General features: G+C 48.9%; 1 protein-coding gene across 4 annotated transcripts in view; it reads right to left on the reverse strand.

The window, feature by feature from the left end:
• UACA (uveal autoantigen with coiled-coil domains and ankyrin repeats) overlaps positions 1–13,483 on the reverse strand; it is a 29,836-nt gene extending 16,353 nt beyond the window's left edge. For 2 of the 4 annotated variants that reach the window (XM_072043581.1, XM_027465611.3), the window contains exons 1-2: positions 13,323–13,483; positions 1,169–1,302 (exon numbers count right to left, since the gene is read on the reverse strand). In XM_072043581.1, the coding sequence (XP_071899682.1) occupies positions 1,169–1,302; positions 13,323–13,379 (191 nt within the window). In that variant the 5' untranslated portion in view covers positions 13,380–13,483. Of the gene's footprint in view, positions 1–1,168; positions 1,303–4,066; positions 4,469–13,322 lie in introns of those variants that run through there. The other 2 variants (XM_072043582.1, XM_072043583.1) reach the window with 1 other exon arrangement.
• Between the last annotated feature and the right edge of the window lie 2,552 nt (positions 13,484–16,035).

Raw genomic sequence — 16,035 nt, forward strand, 5'->3', positions numbered from 1 at the left:
GGGATCACACCAAACATTTTCAGAACCACTGTAATCCAGGTGGCTATTGAGCTTTTAAGTAATGAAGGAAAAAGGAAAGTTCATCTTCCCTGTACCCCTGTCATTGCAAGTTGTACCTGTCAGTACTCAGAGTCACTCTTAACTTCAAGAACCAGACAAACGTAACACCAAGCTTTAAAACATTTATTTTATGCCAAGCTATCTCTGGATTTAGAAGAGACAAGAATAGATCCCCAGTGCTGAAAATGCAAATAAGCTAAGTTGTCAGCAGTTTGCAAGACATATGCCACCCTGCCAAGTATTCCTATACGTGTCATTTCAAAGTAACTGTCAGAACATTCAACATCGCAGCAGAAAAGATGAGAAGAAAGGCAGGTCAGAAGTCAATAGCTTGAGTCTGTTTTTACAAAAGCATTAGGGGTAACTAATGTAATATGTTCTAAAGAACCAGGAGCTTGGGAAGGTGAAATTTAGCCTGCCACACAACTCTCATTACATCTGGTAGCTCTAATAACACTCCATTCAAAGCATTTGAACACTACTACAGATTATGGCTGAGTTCATCATCTAGTGAATTTATTTATCTTTACTCTTGACTGTGCTTATTTTAGATATTAATCAAGCTAGTCTGTTAAAGAACACTGCCTACAGTAGCCTTCTTAAATTGAGTTTTAATTGCTCTAAAAATATCAACTACAGATTGGCAAAACTTAGCATTTCAGAATGCCTCAAATAAACAAAGTAGGAGTGCTTGGCGATATTTCTATTAATTGGGGGCAATCCCTGTTGATTTGCATGAATAAGTCATCTATACAGAAAAAGATCAGGAATTTAACCATATACCTCTGCCAAAGATTGCTAGATTACATACTTCAAGCCCATCCCCACTGCTAGACCTTTATATTCCCAGATCAACCCTCAGTTCAGATTTCTGTTCAAAAAGGCTTCCTTTTTTTCATTCTCCACTTCAGCGTAAGAGCTATGTAATTTTCTTTGTTCAATTCCTGATTAAAAGCTTATGGAAGACTAGCCTAGATGAGGCTAGAATCTCCTAGTGTGTGTCACATAGATTTATAGACCTAGCAGTTTTTACAGCAGCAGCAAGACCTGGGAATGGAGCTACGTCCACCAGCTTCCCACCACCACCGCAGAACTGGAAGTTACTTACGCAGACCTCCCTTCGACATCCAGCTTAGTAGGACAGACTCCTTTTTTGGCAAGGATTGATGAAACCTTTTCCACATCACCCCTTTCAGCTGCTTTCATTAACCTGTCATCGTACTTGTTCCAGTCTGTATTCAGCTGTATAAAAGAGAATTAGAAAAGCAGGTCAGCCTGCGGCACAGCATCGATCTGCTAAAGGAACATCAATAAGAGGCTGAATCTCATATTATCGGTGGGGATGGGGAGGGAATAAGAAGAGGGATCTTTGTTTACGTATCAGGTTGTGCCTCTTAAGACCTTTAGTTATTTACAGGCAATCATACTGCAGCATCTCCATCAGGCTGTTAGCACGCTGCTCCGAGCCAGCCTGGTTAAGTCACTCTGACCCTTACAGCAGAACACTGGGGGATAAAAGCACTTCGCTTTTCCTCATCCTGCTGGCTTCCATCTAACAGGTTGAAAACTCAAGTCGCACACAGTAGTTTCCTATACATTTAAAGCAATCTCAGAGTTTTCAGTTTCTCATATTAAGCAGCTTTCAGACACTTCCTTCCGTTCTGTTTTATCTGCTGATAGCCATCAGCTGTTTGCCCTGCACAGACCAGCTACCTTTTCACTGCAGCTCTGCTTTCCCCTCTCTGCTCACGGATGCTGCTGTTGCACACCCTTTGGGGAAGAGGCATCGCTCCTCTTGTGCCAACAAAGCAATTAACTGCACTGGCTAAAGGAAAAGTGGAAGGGTTTCTTGTTCGTCTTTACCGTCAGTCATTTAAGTTGTGATAGTCAAATAAAGCAGCCAACTGCTCCATTTCTATGTGTTTAATACCTGCCTGTGTCTCAGAGCTCACAAGTCAATAAACAAGATGCACCATACAGGAACGGATAAGCCAGGAACCGCAATAACAGAGCCAGAAATCCTACTGCTAACAGCTCCCAATCTAAATAACCATCTCCAGCGTAAGCTTCTCAGAATTCACAAAAAAATGATTTCATAAGGAAGTGGGCAGATAAAACACAGCTGCTATGATTTTTCCCCTCCCCTCTGTCAACCCTTATATAGTCAAGGTAGCACAGAGAACAACAGACAAGCATAAACTTTGTGGGACACTTGAATAGAACAACGATTACGACACATAATCAGCAGCAGACTTCAGTTTTCACGAACTCAGCAACACGCAAGGCACGCACTAAGTTCAGCCCTCTCTCAACCAAGTCCACATTTACCAAACCCTACACTGGGCAAAAGTGAGCCACGGGCAGCATCCGTACCCGCTGATGCAGGCACAGAAATGCCCTCACTGGTGCAACTGGCTGCATCTGGCCATTCCCAAAATCAGATCTCAGCTAGCTCCGCTGGGTCCCGACTTTAACACCAAACAGATGCACCAAAAATATGCAAGCGGGCTGAGTGCTCTCCGACTCCTCTGGGTTGTTCAGAGCCAGTTTAGCTCAGCATGCGATGTTCCAGGGATGAGCGCCTAAGGGGCTGCGCACGAAAAATTCAAAGTGTACAGCTTCCAATTGCCTGCAATTCCCCAAGCTATGCAGCGCGCAAAGGAAGCGCCAGTCAGTTAAAAATAACCACCAGCTCAGACATCTGTCACCCCCCACTTATTCCTTGTTTACTTCGAGTTTGGAATTCCAGGCCCCAGGCTAGGATCTGCCCCACGGCGCTAAGCTGGGGCTGCCCCACACCAAACCAACCTCTCCGATTGCTTTGCACTTCTCGGGAAGGTCTGTGACAAGCCTCAGAGCCAAGCTGGATGCCGAGGACTCAGCTTTGAAAAAGCTTTTGATAGAAGAAAAAGGGACAAACGTTCCAGACAGAACCACCCTCTCCTTACAACTGTCCTATAGCAGAAAACAGGATTTTTCAAGGTTTAATATAACAGAATCTGGAAGATCCACAGCAGGGAGAGCCAGCGCCAGTTGGCCAGGTCTCTCTCCTTGCATCTAACCCAGGTTTACCTAGGTAAAGGAGAAAATACTGATAAAGAACAAAAAAAAACAACCACAGCCACTGCTCTGCATCTGTAGAACAGCTTGTATGATGGAGCCGTAACTGCAGTTATCTTTGTTTCCCGTACTGCAATCACGTTTATATTCTGAGAAATCACAAAGTCTCAGCAATAATTCACTCAGCACAATACTTCCTAAGTGACGTGAAGTAATAAAGACAGGCAGCTACTGAAGTCACACGCGCTGGTGTTTCCTCACCAAGGCGTGCAGTACGGACTGCCGATCGATTCGCACACCCATTAGTCTAAAAGCCAACCCAGCCCGGTGACACTGCTGGTCAGGGTAAAAGCCACAGGCACTGCCAGGGGGGAGAGCAGTTGTCCTCAGAGGCCTGACAAGGTTTCCTCTATAAGCTACTTTATTACCCACTTTATATATTTTATTTAAATACCTTAAACTATACATACACAGCATCAAGCCGAGTCACCTACAAATTCAAGCACAGCATATTTCACATCCTCAGAGGAAAGCAATGATGCCTTGCATGTCTGCAGCTGGGTTTAGGTTTCCGAGCTGCAGACTTACAGCCCATACCCGCTAGCACAAGCTCACTCAGATGTACACACAACCCCTTACCATAAATGCCTTCTTCCCATTTCATGAGTCTTCTGATTAACAAGACTGGTTTTTTTTTGTTGTTTTGTTTTTAAATTACTCTCATCTCAATAGAAACACTTTTTCTTTCATTATAACATCTAAATAACATCATAGCAAACTGACAAAGTCAAACAGTACCAGCCGGGCATTTTGCATTTCAGGAAATTTCCCCGCAGTTAGTGTTGTTAGAGACATATTAATTAAAAAGGAATGGCTACAAAATTCAGCCTTCTGCATTTCTGCAGCCGTAAACCACGGCCAGCGATATGAAACCCAAGAAACCTACCGTGTCTTTAGCTGCACAAGAAAACCAACAAGTCATCATAGACCTCGCGGCTCCTTGCTGCCAAAAGCAACCGATTTATCTCGCATCGAGTTACAAACCGCCGCAGCTCAAAGCAGCGAGCCAAGCGGGTTCCCACTTTCAGGAACGGATTCTCTCCGCCGCCCCGAGCTCATTTTGTTCCGTCATCCTTCTCTTAGCTCGGGTCCCCCAGCATGTTTTCTCCGTCTTCAGGATCCTCCTCAGCCTTCATCCCTCAGGAGGACGTGCGTCCCGCCGCCTGCCAGCAAGCCCGCAGCACTCCACCAGCTACCCAGCTCACCAGTAAATACTGCCCGGCTCCGGAATATCTTGTAAGCGATACGCAGCCAGTCTCATCAGCCCAGATCTATTTTCTGATAATCCACTACTTGATAGCCGGGCGATAGAAAGCAATGGCTATTAATACATTCTCCGCGTGCTCGTGCCGTGAGTAATGCGTGTTGGGTTCAATGCTAACAAACGAGACAAGCACGCACGGAGCTCACTACTGTGTTATGCTCGCAGACACACAAACACTCACTTTAAAATAACAAACACGTTAGTCAAATTAACCGTCAACTGACATCAAGGAAGGCCATACTTATCCCCCACTAATAACACAGAAGGACTGAAATACGAGCAGGAGTAATTTTTTCCCATTCCACCGCAAAGCCAAAACCAGAGCCGCGATCAGACTTCAGACAGCTACAACTGCGGAGCAGATGGAATGCGTGATCCTATTTTGACAGAAATGTAACCGATTTTAAATTAGAAAACACACATGCCTGTGCTTTAAAGAAAATCTCCTTTTACAGCGATGGAACCGTTCTGAACAGGACCTGGTTTCGGCTTACTGCTGCTGCCAGCCTGTCTCCCGACTTGTTAAACGAGAAGAGTCACAGAGGCTGTCAAAACATTAAATAGACAGCGTAATGATTAACAGCGGGGAAGATGTCGAGTCTCCTTTCACAAGTTTTAAATTTAAAAGGAGATCTCCCAAGTGCCGTTTTTAGAGGACTAGGTCAGCATTACACGCGATGCACTGTTTAGTCTGCAGGAGACAAACACGGTGCACAGCAAGAAACACCGCACGCACACACACACCCTGTAGGACGCTTGAAAGACTGCAAGCAACTTAAAATAAATGACTCTTCTGAGAAAAGCTGCTACAGGTAATTCACATCTATTCGTATTTGCACAAATTCACCCCCTCCCAGCAACATTTAAGCTATTCCATGTTATTTGCTGTGAGCAATGGCCCTTTGCCTTATCACTCTGATGTGTTTCATGAGAGCATCCCAAGACTTCCCCGCAGTTGGTGTCTGTGTGACAAAAGTGCTCCAAAAACACTGAGTGACCATCACAACGACCACGTCCTCTCACGAGTTGTCTTCTGACCAGAACCAAGTCTGTCTCCTCACCTAAAAGCAGCATCGTGGGGAAAAAATTCACGCACTTTACAACTGACAGTAATAGCAAAAAAATAAATAAAAAAAATCTGAAGTCAGAGTGTGGTGAGAAACCACACAGAGGCCTGCGCCTCCCAGGTGAACCTCTTGTCTCAGGTGTACCCAAGCCAAAGGTTTCTCTGCCTGCCTGCAGCCATTCCCAGTGACCTGAGGGCTGTGCCTATCCTGTGGCCCCTTGATGCTGAAGATCGTCCCACCAGGGCCTCATCCACACCACCCAGGATTGTCGAAGCACATCCTGCTCTGGGGAAGTGCCACTCACTTCCACCACACCACCAGCACCGAGCAGGCCCAGCAAACAGCCTGGCTCCAGACCCATGCTGACTGGATTTTTGTCCGAGGCAGCTCCATCTCAGAGAGCTTGAAGGGTGCAAAATAATGAAAATCCAAGTGTGGGGTCAGAGACTACAACCCCCCCACACACACACCACACTTAAAGCTCTTAGTTTTCTTGAAGATTTGTGCTGAGCAGGGACTGATTCCCAAAGCACTCACCGGCTTTGCTTCCTCGCTCGCCTTTTATCAATGGCAGTTCGACACAGGAATTTTTTGCTTTTCATTCCTGAAGAGCTTATACAGCAAACAAGCATCTATTACAGTGACAATGCTGCTAATTGCAAAGAAAGATTAAGTCACCACCTAACAAGCACTCACATTGTGCTGTCAGTGTTACCGACGTGTGGTAGGGCAGACCCGGTTTTGCCCCACCAGACACCATCAGCACAGGGCTCCAGAGGTGCCGAGCTGCCCAACACACCACCGGGGCCTAGCTAATAATGTCCCTTATCTCACGGGACATTCAGCAGCTCACAAACCCAGCCACTTTCCCTCTCCACAGCCCTTGTCCTGCAGGACCTGGAGCATCCCACAGCACCACCCCACACAGCACACCGCAGAGGCCCAGCCCGAGCATCGCCCACCTCCACTACTCACTGCACAGAGCACGAGGCACAGCACAGAGCCAAAGTCTGTGAGGCTGTGAGATTGCAGCCTTCAGAAACAAGCCCGTTCCTCGCCCTGTCATTACAACTAAGTATTTAAAGACGAGAAAGCAGCAAGAGACTGAACAGCAGCCACTAGAGGGACTTGTGCTCAGGCACCCCAGGTTGGGTCTGCGTGAAGCCACGCTGGCCTTCCTGTGCTAACGAGGGTAGAGGAAAGGGCACAGGGTACTATCAGCAGTGATAGGCTAAAATATATATATTTGTACACTGCTGTCGACCAGCAAAGCTAATATTTAAGATCTGTTAATTGTAATAGAATCTATATTTATCATTACATAAATAGCAGAATACTTAGCAAATACGAGCTTGCTGATACTGGACATCTCCCTCTTAAGAAAAAAAACAAAAAAACAAAAAAAAAGGAAAAATAGCAGGAAGAGGCCCTGATGCATGCTATTACTTCACCCACTGTTGCCCAAGCGACCCCACTGAGGAATCTGGAGCAAAGAAATTGCTTTGTTAGCGATCGTGATACACAAGAGGAGAGAGCAACGCTGGGCTATGGGAACCAACAGGACAGACAAGTGAAGATGCCAAAGCTTTGGAAAGCAGCGTGTAATGCCCCCTTATTGCCAGCAGCTCCTCCATGAGTCTTCTCAGCCCAAACACCCCCCGGGTGAAGTTCCAGCAGCTCCCAGGACTTCCTAGGGCAGCAAAGGAAAAGGAACAGCCTTCCCCTGCTGCAGCTTTTAGTACAGAGCTTCCCTTTCTGTGCCAGCTGCCGTTGTTCTCCCAGCTAACAACCCATTCAGACATGACAACAGCCATTGATCGCGACACCACACAGCCAGCAGTGCCACTCACTTTACCTCATTTTGGGCACAGGTAGCCCCACAAGCATGTCACATACCCACCACCTCGGCTGCAGCACCCTAATTATTCCGTGCATGTAAATGAGATCGTACTTCTAAGCTTCCCCAATATCACCTTTAGATACCTTTCACTACAGCTTCTCTGTAGTGAAATGTTTTGCTACGCTATGAAATAACTAACAGCATCCATCTAAACTTCACTGCCTGTCCCCTCCATCCCCATCCTGCGTGTGATGTTAGCACAAGGCCAACAGTCCCTTCCCCAAATAAACCTCGAGCAAGGTTACCAGCAGTGCTGCCCCATCGCAGACCAACATCACCACCAGCCCCACACAACTTGATCTGAAAACTGAATTGGGTCTGAAAGAGGCTAAAAAATACTTGAGCACACAACAGGCCGGCAGCTGGTGAGTTCTCTGGCCACACTCTTACTGGGGTTTTCCCCCCACCCCTATAGAAAGGTCAAGGAATAAGACCATAGACCCTCAAAGACTACAGCATGCATTTTTTACTTTTTCAATTATTTAGATAGTAGATTAATGATAGCATAACAAACATTTATGAGTGTGTAGGACCACTAAGACAGCCAGTTGCCACCACTAACTTAAAAACACTAAGACTGCATTTCACTCACCTTAACAGTGTGGAGTAAATACTGTGTTTTTTTCCTGTTGTGGTGGTGGGCTTTTTTTTTTTTTTTAAATAGGAAAAACAGAGTTGCTGGGCTGGGTGGGCAGGAGCAGAGCTGATCATGTCTCATCCCAGCACAAGGAAACCATTAGGACCTCGAAGCCGGGAGGAGAAAGATTTAATTTGCTTCCTTTCGCAGCCTTTGATCAGCTAGGCCAGGCCATGAAAGCCCTGATCTGTTCAAGCCCTTGTTTAAAAACCATTCATGGCATTCAAGAACATAGGTGATGGCAGCATGCTAACAAAATGAGAAATCCCAACTGTGAGCTGCTGGAAAGCGAGGCAGATGCAACACTGCTTTCTTCCATTTGTGCATCACAGCACATTACAGTCTTACCGCAAAGCTAACAAATGCACAACAAGGTAACTGGCTGCTGAGACAGCAGGACTGCTCAGGAAACTTCCACCTGAAACGGGAATTGCTCATCCTGGATCTCCTCTGCCCATGGAGCTGCACAAACCGACTGCGTAAATGCACAGCTCATTTAAAGAGAGCACGCAGCAGCAGCCACATAACTGCTTCCCAAACACCAGCTGTAATTCACAGCCCTTCTTAAACCTTTCAGCCTGAAAGCTGACATAAACCTATGAAAGCGAACACAGCTTCCCGTCACCACCGAGCTAGGCAGATAATCCTATTAACGAAAAAAAAAAAAAAGGGAGGGAGCACATCCTCTAATGCCATTAGCGCTTGACTTAAGCGCATAACGCCCCAAGGAGCGAAGAGCTGTGGCAAAAACACGGCCACCACTATTTACAGCCAGTGGTCACACCTACACGAGTGTTCCCATAAGCTGCCTAGAGAAAAATACAGAGATCATACTTTTACATGAATAGTTATGAAACTAAAACTGCAATTTTTGATGTCTCTGAAGGCTGTTTAGAAATAGCAATTACAAGAAATTAAAAAAAAAAAAAAAAGAACCTAAAAACGATCAGTTTTAGGGCACTGTCACGAGAGAATCGCTTCCCCAGTTGAGGCTCTAGGTAGTTTTCTTGCAGGGAAAGGAAGGCGCCCGCTGATACAGGAGAGTTACTCGGAAGATGCACACCCGTCAGAGAGGAGAGCAGAGCCGGCACAGCACGCCCATCAGCGCGCACACTTCATCTTCCTGCTCATTTTACAGAGGTCAGAGTACATTTGTGATTAAAATGAACATTTAGACAGACACGCCCTGTGATTTCACATGGCACAAAAGGACTATTGCCTTTGAAGTAATTTCATTTATTTGAAAACCACAGAGCCTAAAAATAGTTTTAACAGCCTAACCTACCCCTCTGCCTTTGAGGGGGACGTTCACCAGGTGTAGCTGGAATGGAAAATGGAAAACACGGCACTTTATATTTTATAAGCCTATCTTGCTTATCAGCACGTGTGTTTTCATATAAAAACATTCTGGAGTTTAGGACTGCGAGAGGAAGATGTGCTGTTGAGTCTGCACAAGGGGAGGAACGGACCCAGCCTGAGCACGGAGCTCGTCTCACCCAGCAGGTTCCCACACGCAGCACGGTATGTTATCACCTCGTTTACTGCAATTTCTCCATCTATGGAAGAATTATTGAATGCTACAAAATGGGTGAGGCTTAGTCTAAATAGCGATCAAACCCAGCAGCATTCCCAGTAACGCTCCGTTTGCACGCTTCTCTCCAAATGCTCATGTTGAGAACTTTTATTAACAGCCGTGTTGTTTTATGACTTGTTTAAATATAACTGCATCCTGTAATTAACGTAACAAAGTCATCTAACAGAGCAGCTTAATGGAAAACAAATAGCAAGCATCTAAAACCTTAATGTAAACATTTTACCCAATTCTGAAGGCATTTTCATTCCCACTACAAGTTCGCATATCCCAGGTATCAAACGATTATTTGAACCTACTTCTACCAAGACATGCAACATGTCAAATACTCTTCCCAAAAATGCCTTAAGGGCTCTAAAGCTGTGCCAGGTACTAGGTCCCTAACAGCAGAACCACCTTCTCTCCTTTCCACGAGGCTTCTGGGGTAGGGGGAAAAACCACCAGCATCGAGCACAGCAGCACGCGAGCCGCAGTGGAAGCATCAAAGGACTCTGCACACAACTCCAGAAAGATGCTAAGTCTGCTAAAATAACAATAAAATAAATAAATATATATATTTTTTTAAATAATGCAACTTCCTGGCATCTCATTGCCCACGACACATAACCTAACATAACTTTGTCAACAATACACCCTCAATCTCTGCGCCCCGAGATACAGAGCAGCTTGGGCACTGCTAAAAGTGACCCAAACAAGCCAGGGGTTCAGCAGCTGCATCTCAAAACAGCCTGGTAAGAGCAGTTTTGGAAGCACAATCCCACCTGTAACAAAGCATCAGACAACACCAAGAACACCACGCCACTGACTCGGCCCTGTTCGGTCACCACCCAGTGATGGAAGGCTGGGATGGTACTGGTCAATCAGGTGCCATCAGCCTGCTAAAAAATATCAATATTTAATGCTACCGATGGAGCACAGCATAAGCTCTATCTGAGCAGCAGGTCAGATGAACTCGAAATGGATTCGTCAAAAGATGACCTTGTTTGAGGAATTTTGTCTGCAGGTCAGACAAGGACATTCATGCAGGAACTCCCTGAACCTCCAGTTTTTTAGCTTTTCTTTTTAATTGCTGCATTCCAAAGTGATAAAGCACAAACACTCCTTTCTAAAGCAGCCTGAAAATGACAATGCACCTGCACGCAGGCTGCAGCACACAGCTTTTGCTGAACCACAAATTGCCATTCCTCCCCCTGCTCGCGTTTCTCCACGCCGACCGCAAACATCACAGAGCCGAGCGCATGGCTCTATTTAACTAAATGCAAATGAAGCACAAAGTTTTTCCAAGGAATGCACACGTTAGCACGAGCCTTAATAAAGCTTCCCGGAACCCAAACATCCCCTACAGAATAACCGCATTCAGCCTAGGAGCTGACATTTGAATATTACAACGTTGTTAATTCTTGGCCGTGTTGCCCGAGGATGGCACTGCAAAGCCGTGCGAGGCTGCACGCAGGGGTCAGGGCAGCAGGGAGGAATAACTTTGCCCTGGCCAGCAGCAGCCACGCTGGAAAAATTCTGCTGACCAGCCCCAGCACTGTCATCAGCGTGGCTGGCGAGAGCTGCTCCGTCTGTGCACGGGGCAGAGCAGTGACACAAAGCCATCAGTCTCATTTCCAGGCCGATGTGTGCCAGCAGCAGCAGCTGCCTTTATTTCAGGTAACCATCAGCCATCATCACACCAGACAAGCGCTCAGATGCCTACCTCGTTTTTTTTTTTTCCAAAACAGCTTCCACTAATTACACGCTACCTTCAGCTTTTATGGATATATTTTAAAATAAAGAAATAAATCGCTTCTCCTGGAGGAGAAAGGACTGATAGGAGTTTCTGCATGGCTTTAATCTGCTCGTTCTCATCACGTGCAGGGCTCCATGCAGCACTCACACTACCCGAGGTGCATCCCAGGCACCCGTCTCACGCCGTGTCCGAGCGCAGCACTCCCAGGATTGCTGCTCGTGGTGTGGATTCAGCTCTGCAGCCACCCGCAGAGCCCAGCAGAAGCCCTTTGTGGCTGCTTCCTAAGTGGGTTTAACAAGAAAAACCTCAAAGAAAGAAGCAGGCAACACTCCTCCACAGCGCCCAGCGACTGGAACTCGCGGCATCCGTCTCACCACGCGGAGCACTGACGGTGCTGAGCAGGCTGCTCCGATCATCTCCCAGGCACCATCAGCCAGCTGGAGCTGGGAAAACCAGGTAATTCCTTTTTCAGGCGTACCAGCCTGGGTAATGGTGGGACCGGCAATTACCCTGCTGCTTTTCGTGGCTTTCCTCCATCACCAGGCAGGACACAACGCCTCTCCCAAAAGATCACCACCAGAAAAGCGCAGGGCACGGAATTGTTACCTTAACCTGGAAGGAAGCGCCATGAAGGGACCGAGCTTCTCCTACATCCCCAGGAAACAGCCCGGGGTGAGGACAGAGAGGGATGAAGTTCCCAAAATGGACAACTCTTTCCCCAGCAGTTTCCACCCACCCAGCACACCCCCTCCCAGTGCCAGCAGCAGGCCCGGGGTTTATCCAACACCCCCTCCAGCACCCACACATTGGGATGGGAATTATTTTCCCATCCCGAGTGCCTGCTGGATAGCTGTGCAGCCAAAATATGTCCCAGATAGATAAGTGCAGTACATCGTGGGTACCGAACGCAGCTCCTCAAGGACCTCGGTGAAAGCAGCTTCCAATGACACATTCGGGAGTAATTTCGGTTCTTGGAGGAGCTGAACCTGACCAAACCCGCTGTGAAAGGGAGGCCTGCGGAGCCCTCACCTCCTCATGGGCTGCTGCCGCCTAATTACCGTGGGCTTACTCCATGAAGCACTAACGAGGAACCAGGGGCAGCCCACACATCACTAATTATCATCACAGACTCCTGAATCACCCCCGGCACAGCCAGGTTCCTGGACGCGGAGCAGCAGCATTTTGGGGACTGTCAGCATCCCAAAAAGCCCTCACGTCACCCCCCCTGCCCAGCAGCAGGCTGGGGACAGAGCCCAGGCAGCAATAAGGGGGGGGTCCTGGTGCATGGGGGGGTGCTGGTGGGTGAAGGGGCACGAGGTGGGCACCCCAAAATGGAGGGCACCTGAAGGGATGAGCCAGGCACAGGCAGGGCATGGGGTGGGATGGCCCCAAATGGGGTTTGGGGAGGTGCAGGCACATGGGGGGGTTGGGGGGGGGGACAGGGGACTGAGGGTGCCCTGCACAGGGCAGTGCCTTCATGGAGGGTATGGCCGTGGGGAGGAGAAATAAGGGAAAATGGGGGAAAAGGAAACGATAAAGGGGAAAATTAAATAGTAAAGGGGGCAAATGAAATTAAATGGGGGGAAATTAAATAGTAAGGGGGAGGGAAATGAAATAAAATAGGGGGGGAGAAATTAATAAAAGGGGGGGAAAATTAATAAAATAGGGGGGAAATTAATAAAATAAGGGGGGAAATTAATAAAATAAGGGGGGAAATTAATAAAATAAGGGGGGAAATTAATAAAATAAGGGGGGAAATTAATAAAATAGGGGGGGAAATTAATAAAATAGGGGGGAAATGAAATAAAATACGGGGGAAATTAATAAAATAAGGGGAAAATTAAATAAAACAGGGGGAAATTAAATAAAACAGAGAAAATCTAAACCAACTCGCCGCAGCCCCGCTCGCAGCCCGTGCCCCCCCGCCCCGCTGGGTGCCCCCACGCACCGTGCTGCCCGCGATGACGGCCTCGTGCTTCCTCAGCCGGGACTTGAGGCTCTTCATGGCGAGGCCCCGGCGGGCGGCGACCCCCGGCCCCGCTCCGCGCCCCCAGCCCCAGCTCCTGCCCCCCCCCCCCGCGCCGCCGCCGCCGCGGCCGGGACAGGATCGCACCCCCCCCGCCCCCCGCCGCGCCACCCCTACCCCTTCGCCCCGCCCCCTCAGGGCGTCGCGGCCAATCGGCGCCCACCCGCGCGGGCGCTGCGGCCAATGGGGAGGCGGAGAGAGGGGAGGGACTTCCTCGTTTTAAAGGGGCCGGAGCGCAGGGAGGGAGCGAGGGAGAGGAGGGCAGGGGAGGAGCGGGGAGGGGACGAACCGCCCGGCCGCCAGGGGGCGCGCGCCCTGAGGGGACCCTGAGGGGACCCTGAGGGGACCCTGAGGGGACCCTGAGGGGACCCTGAGGGGACTTTGGGGGGACGCTGCCCCCTCTCACCACACACTTCCAGTTCCCTCATCCTGGGAGCAGCTCCCTCAGTTTGGTCACGGCTTCGTTCAGCCTGAGCCACGTTTAATGTTTTATTTTCATCGCCTTGCTCCCAGCCCTGACACGCACTGAGGAGTTGAAGGGCCTGCGTGTTATTTAATTACAAGTCGGGCTGTGTTGAAACACCAAAACCTCACTTATTGCGGTGGGATTAGAAAAATCCAATCGATACACGTCTCCCTCTAATAAATGTGCAAGGCGAGCGCCGGCGCTCTTTAATCAACTCAGGCAAAACGTATATTTAAACACAAATTTCTTTCTAGACGGCCTGTGTAGAAGGAAAAACCATCGATGTCTTTAAATACACGCCAGAGAAGCCCAAAGACTGTGGCTGAGTTGGACCCCGCAGCCACACGTGTGGCTGGGAGGGACCGGTGGGCTCCTCACTAAAACCCTTCCCAGCAAGTCCCCCCCAGCCCAGCCTCAGCTGCAAGGCCCAGGTTTAAACTCTTCAGAGGAAAGGTGTTGGTGCCCTGTCAGGGCTCTCCACCCTGAGGAGCTGCCCTTTGATGCGGCCTCCCTCCTGCAGCCACCTCCCTCACCCTGTGGCACCTCCAGCCCCACGCGTTTGGGTCAGACTCCGAGAGCGGCTTCCCCTCGGAGAAATTAACGCCTTTGGACACCTCTCTGTCATGCAGACAGCGCTCATGCTGCCCTCGGAGGCTTGCAAGTCCCCTTTGAAGCCTGGTTCCCACCGGCGCAGCCAGGTCTTGCCCTCCTGTTGCTGCTAGCACAGGAACCTGGTTGTGCCCAGCACAGCTCGAAGCAACCCAACTGGTAAAATGACAGCAGCAGCTGGGAGCTGCTGAGATCAGGATTCCCCTGGTGTTCCCTACCCATGGCAATACAAGCAGTGGTTTCCTTCAGCCAGCCAAAAGTACAAAAGCAAATTCCTAGAGGGCACCAAGGCGCAGCTCCCCAAAGGGGTGTTTGCATGAGGATTTGAGCAAACAGGGCCAAGGAACATTCATGTGCGCTGACGAATCCAGGCAGAAAGTTAAGCCCCATCACCGGCACCGGTCTAGCCTGGGGCAGATGAACTGGTTTGAGTTCTTCAAATCAGTTCTTCAAACCTTCAAATCTGAGTTGTTGCAGGATATGGTTGGTTCATTAAAAAGATGTTTCCATTACCAAAAGATTCAGCTTCCCAAAATATCCGAGTTTTGGGACCAAACTAACAGCAGTAGCTTTCTCCTCCTTCCACCAACTTCGTGTTGTTTAATGGAAGCTCCTTCTGAATGGCTTCAGTAAGGGGGAAATCGGAATTTTAAAAATAACTCCTTGCTATCATTTCAGTGCCGAGACACTGCGCGTAGCAGTTCCAAGTGCCTCGCCACTTCCAGAGCAATTCCCTGTCCACAGATAACCACGCACACGGATGCATTTGCACCAACCAGCTGGGTCTCTGCTCTTTTGAAGGCTCAGCAGCTACCGCATTACGATGGCATCTGCCTTGTCAACCAGCTTCCTCCTGCTGGAGTCACCCACGGTAACGCCTGTCACAGTCACACCGCGTTTCTCCAAGCCAGCTCTGCGCAGGGGAAAGCAGTGAGCCAGAGCAGCCTGAGCAGAGCCTGCCCGATTTTTTCTATTTTTTTTTTTTTGACTCCTGTCAAAGCAGAAAGCTCCCCATGCGAACACCATCTTTCAGCCCTAGTGCCGCATGTATCAGCACGGAACAAGATGTTTCATGTTAAATTACGGGGGGCTGACTTGTGCATTTGACTGGCAGCCAGGCTGTACCGATTCAGGAGGGCACCCAGCTGATCTCGCTGTCTCAGCAGCACGTACTGCAGCTCTCGCCCTGCCTCGCCAGCCCAAGCAGGGCCCTCGCAGTGCCGGTGTCCGTGCTCTAGTCCTTCCCCTGGCCACAATCCCAGCAATTTTCCCAGGTTCCGGCCACGATGACTACAGCTTTTTTCTCACTTTTCTCCCCAAATGAATTCAAGCTGCTGCTGCTGAGATTTTTGGCAGGTAGCTCCCAGTACATCACCCCTCTCCACAGCCCATCCCTCTCTCTGCCTATTAGCTAGACGCATCCTCGCTTATCCTGCAGTGTGCTCTCACCATCGCTGTTACTGCTTCTTGGCTCCTGTCACCTCGTTCCCCACTTGTCTGGCCAGACTTCCTCGCAGCTCTCGGCTGTGAGCGAGACAAGCCAACACAAGCCAATCTGCT

Source organism: Anas platyrhynchos, chromosome 11, assembly GCF_047663525.1.
Source record: "Anas platyrhynchos isolate ZD024472 breed Pekin duck chromosome 11, IASCAAS_PekinDuck_T2T, whole genome shotgun sequence".
Classification (NCBI taxonomy): domain Eukaryota; kingdom Metazoa; phylum Chordata; class Aves; order Anseriformes; family Anatidae; genus Anas; species Anas platyrhynchos.